Source organism: Bactrocera tryoni, unplaced genomic scaffold, assembly GCF_016617805.1.
Source record: "Bactrocera tryoni isolate S06 unplaced genomic scaffold, CSIRO_BtryS06_freeze2 ctg7180000339945_QRY, whole genome shotgun sequence".
NCBI lineage: Eukaryota > Metazoa > Arthropoda > Insecta > Diptera > Tephritidae > Bactrocera > Bactrocera tryoni.
This window is the reverse complement of record NW_024395230.1, coordinates 3124-7509: the sequence shown is the minus strand read 5'-3', so window position 1 is coordinate 7509 and position 4386 is coordinate 3124. Positions and strand designations below refer to the sequence as shown.

At 34.7% G+C, this 4386-nt stretch overlaps 1 protein-coding gene across 1 annotated transcript; it reads left to right on the top strand.

Moving 5' to 3' along the window:
• The first annotated feature begins 366 nt into the window (after window positions 1-366).
• On the top strand, window positions 367-2875 carry LOC120779368 (piggyBac transposable element-derived protein 3-like). Its single transcript, XM_040111563.1, has 2 exons — window positions 367-510; window positions 780-2875. Exons 1-2 carry the CDS (start codon window positions 494-496, stop codon window positions 2563-2565), a joined length of 1803 nt encoding a protein of 600 aa, XP_039967497.1. The 5' UTR covers window positions 367-493; the 3' UTR covers window positions 2566-2875.
• The last annotated feature ends 1511 nt before the right edge of the window (window positions 2876-4386 follow it).

The window sequence follows — 4386 nt, the reverse complement described above, 5'->3', positions numbered from 1 at the left end:
TGTATTTGGAGCAATTTCACAATCTTATAATAAGGTGTAGATTCGTTTTCTTGGTACGTACACATCAAGGAATCGATATCAAGTTGCGTAAAAATATGAACTTTACCTATTTATGCTAATTAGCCGTTTTGATGCTATTGGAGTTGTCATAGAGTTGTCGAATAGCCATTACGACAGTGTATTTGGGACAATCTAACAATCTTATATTAAGGTGTAGAATCAATTTTTTAGTACAAAAACATTAAGCAATCGATATCCAGTTGCGTAAAAATATGAACTTTACATATTTCTGTTAACCCATATTATCCCAGCGCTCCATTTAAGGTGCACTTCTTTTTTGTTTCAGATTACGCAACTTTTATTCTGTGTTGGTAGAGGCTATAATTTATTTGGGTTCTTGACGTATGTCATTATCACCTAAAACTTGTTGAAAGTGATTATTGTTTTCGGTTATCTCTCAGGAATTATTTAAACTCTGTGAATTTCAGCCATCATGAATTCCAGGAGAGGGTAAGTAAAAACTTTTTTTATACTTATAATTAATTTTACCGTTTTCGTTTTTTTTTTTAAGTTTTAACTAGTCTATTAGTTAACATCATGAATTTGACGAAAATTTGCTTTTATGTGTTCATTTTACTAAGTTTTGTGTACCGCCCCATTTGAGGTGCGCTGGGAATAGGAGGCACCGTGGTTTTTGCTACGGGCCCTTGTACTCCCAGCTTCAGTAAACTATATTTAGAACTATTTTACCGTATTTTTATATGTTTTTTTATTTACAGGTTGAACGTTCACGAAATTATATCGGCATTAGAAGATGATCATAATATACTGTCTGCAGATATATTTATCACACCACCTGAAAACAATGACTTCAGCGATGAAGACAGCGGAAGCGAAGAAGCGGGAGAAATAGGTAATCTTACGCGTCGGCAACTACTAGCAGAAGCTGAGGTGCGATGCCAGCTACCATCAGCAGATGGGGTCCTGGAAACCGTAGATGGAATTCCATTTATAAATCAGGATGAACAGGAACAACAGCCGTCCGCGTCTCAGTCAAATGAACCACCTGCAAAAAAATCTAAGACTATTGTCACGAGGAAGTGGAGACAAAAAGATATAGCTGCAAACCCTGAAAGGGAGTCGATGCAACCTGATTTCGTTTTAGATAAGGATAATCCATTAGATTTTTTTGAGATGTTTTTTGACGAAGAAGTTTTCGAGCTCCTGCGGTCTAGCACGGAACAAAATGCAATTGCAAAAGGACATGTCAATTTTCGAGTCACTGTTGAAGAAATTAAAAACTTTATCGGTATTTTGCTTTTGTCAGGCTACAATAGCGCTTCACGCTATAGATTATACTGGGATCAAAGTATTGACACTCATCATCCAGGAGTTGCATCATGCATGACTCGTAATCGTTTTGAAGAGCTTTTACGTTTTTTTCATGCATGCGATAACAACCGCCTACCTTCTGACGATAAGTTTGCAAAAGTAAGGCCACTGTGGAATCTTATGAATGAGAGATGGCTAAAGTTTTATCCCGGAGACAAACATTTGTCTATCGATGAGTCTATGGTACCTTATTTTGGAAAACATGGCGCAAAACAACATATTCACGGTAAACAAATACGTTTTGGCTATAAGATTTGGTCACTGTGTACACGATTGGGTTATCTTATTTATGGAGAACCTTACCAAGGAGCTAAAACTGGTAACACCAATCCAAATCTAGGCGTTGGAGGCTCTGTAGTGACAAATTTGATTTCGAAACTGCCAAGTGATAACCACTACAGTTTCTATATTGATAATTTTTTCACTTCTTTACGTTTACTAGACGAAGTAAGTCAGATGGGTCATGTTATCACTGGTACATTACGTGCTAATAGAACAGAAGGTGCCCCGCTAAAAGACATCAAGGAGATGAAAAAGACATCACGGGGTTCGCACCACCACATTACGGATTTATCATCCAACATAACTTTAGTGCGCTACAACGACAACAACATCGTAACTATTGCCTCAACGGAAAGCGGTGTTCATCCGATTGGTAAGGTGAAGAGATGGTGCGGCAATAAAAGAGTAGACGTAGATCAACCGCATTGCTATCTATTATATAACAAATATATGGGCGGAGTCGATCGACTCGACCAAAATGTTGGAAAATATAGAATTTCAATAAGACTGAAGAGATGGTATTGGCAAATGATAATGTTCCCCATAAATGCCTGTGCTAATAATGCTTTTCAGTTATACCGAGTTTCACCAGCAGGCCAAGCTAAAGACGCTCATGATTTCTTGTCTTTTACAAGATACATTGTGCAGACTTATTTGATACTTGGCAAACCTTCTACATCCATAGCAAAACGCATTGGAGGCAAGACACCGTTAACTACGAAAAGTAAGCTGCCAGATTCGGTAAGGCTGGATGGGAAGGAACACTATATCATTAGAAACGAAACTCAAATTCGATGCCGCGAATGTCACAAGAATACGAAATTCAAATGCAGTAAATGTGGAGTTGGCCTCCATCAACATTGTTCTCAAGCTTTTCATACCATAAAGTAATTTTTTTTCTCTCATATCAACTTTGATTTTTAGCTTACGTTTATAATTGATCTTATATATTGTGATTTATCATAATTTTTGTGTACTTATTCTTTATTTACTAATAAAAACCATTCAAAATAATAACCGACTTCGCATACAAAACCCGAAGGCATATTTTCCCAGCGCCCCATTTAAGGTGCGGTCCTGAATTTCAGCCAGTATAGAAAATATTTTTGATAAAAGCTTATTTTCATGTTATTTAGAGCCTACTCACTAGATAGACATAGAAAAAAAACATTTTTCTATGTAATATCACACCTTGGGATAATATGGGTTAATTATCTTTTTTGAAGTTATTGGAGTTGTCATAGAGTTGTCTTATAGCCACAACGACAGTGTATTTGAAACAATCTAACAATCTTATATTAAGGTGTAGAATCGATTTTTTGGTGCATACATATTAAACAATCGATAACAAGTTGCGTAAAAATATGAACTTTACACATTTATGCTAATTAGCCTTTTTGAAGTTATTGGAGTTGTCATAGAGTTGTCGTATAGCCATAACGACAGTGTATTAGAAACAATCTAACAATCTTATATTAAGGTGTAGAATCGATTTTTAGTACAAAAACATTAAGCAATCGATATCCAGTTGCGTAAAAATATAAACTTTAAATATTTCTTTTAATAAGCCGTTTTGATGCTTTTGGATTTGTCATAGAGTTGTCTTATAGCCATAACGACAGTGTATTTTGAGCAATTTCACAATCTTATATTAAGGTGTAGAATCGATTTCTTGACACATACATATTAAGAAGTCGATATCAAGTTGCGTAAAAATATGAACTTTACATATTTATGCTAATTATCCTTTTTGAAGTTATTGGAGTTGTCATAGAGTTGTCGTATAGCCATAACGACAGTGTATTTGAAACAATCTAACAATCTTATATTAAGGTGTAGAATCTATTTTTAGTACAAAAACATTAAGCAATCGATATCCAGTTGCGTAAAAATATGAACTTTAAATATTTCTTTTAATAAGCCGTTTTGATGCTTTTGGATTTGTCATAGAGTTGTCTTATAGCCATAACGACAGTGTATTTTGAGCAATTTCACAATCTTATATTAATGTGTAGAATCGACCTTTTGGTACATACACATCAAGCAATCGATATCAAGTTGCGTAAAAATATGAACTTTACATATTTATGCCAATTAGCCGTTTTGATGCTATTGGAGTTGTCATAGAGTTGTCGAATAGCCATAACGACAGAGAATTTGGAACAATTTCACAATCTTATATTAAGGGGTAGAGTTGAGTTTTTGGTACATACACATCAAGCAATCGATATCAAGTCGCGTAAAGATATGAACTTTACACATTTATGCTAATTAGCCTTTTTGAAGTTATTGGAGTAGTCATAGAGTTGTCTTATAGCCATAACGACAGTGTATTTGGAGCAATTTCACAATTTTATATCAAGGTGTAGAACCAAGTTCTTGGTACATACATATTAAGCAGCCGATATCAAGTTGCGTAAAAATATGAACTTTACATATTTATGCTAATTAGCCTTTTTGAAGTTATTGGAGTTGTCATAGAGTTGTCGTATAGCTATAACGACGATGTATTTGGAACAATCTAACAATCTTATATTCAGGTGTAGAATCGATTGTTTAGTACAAAAACATTAAGCAGTCGATATCCAGCTGCGTAAAAATATGAACTTTAAATATTTCTTTTATTAAGCCGTTTTGATGTTTTTGGATTTGTCATAGAGTTGTCTTATAGCCATAACGACAGTGTATTTGGAGCAATTTCACAATCTTATA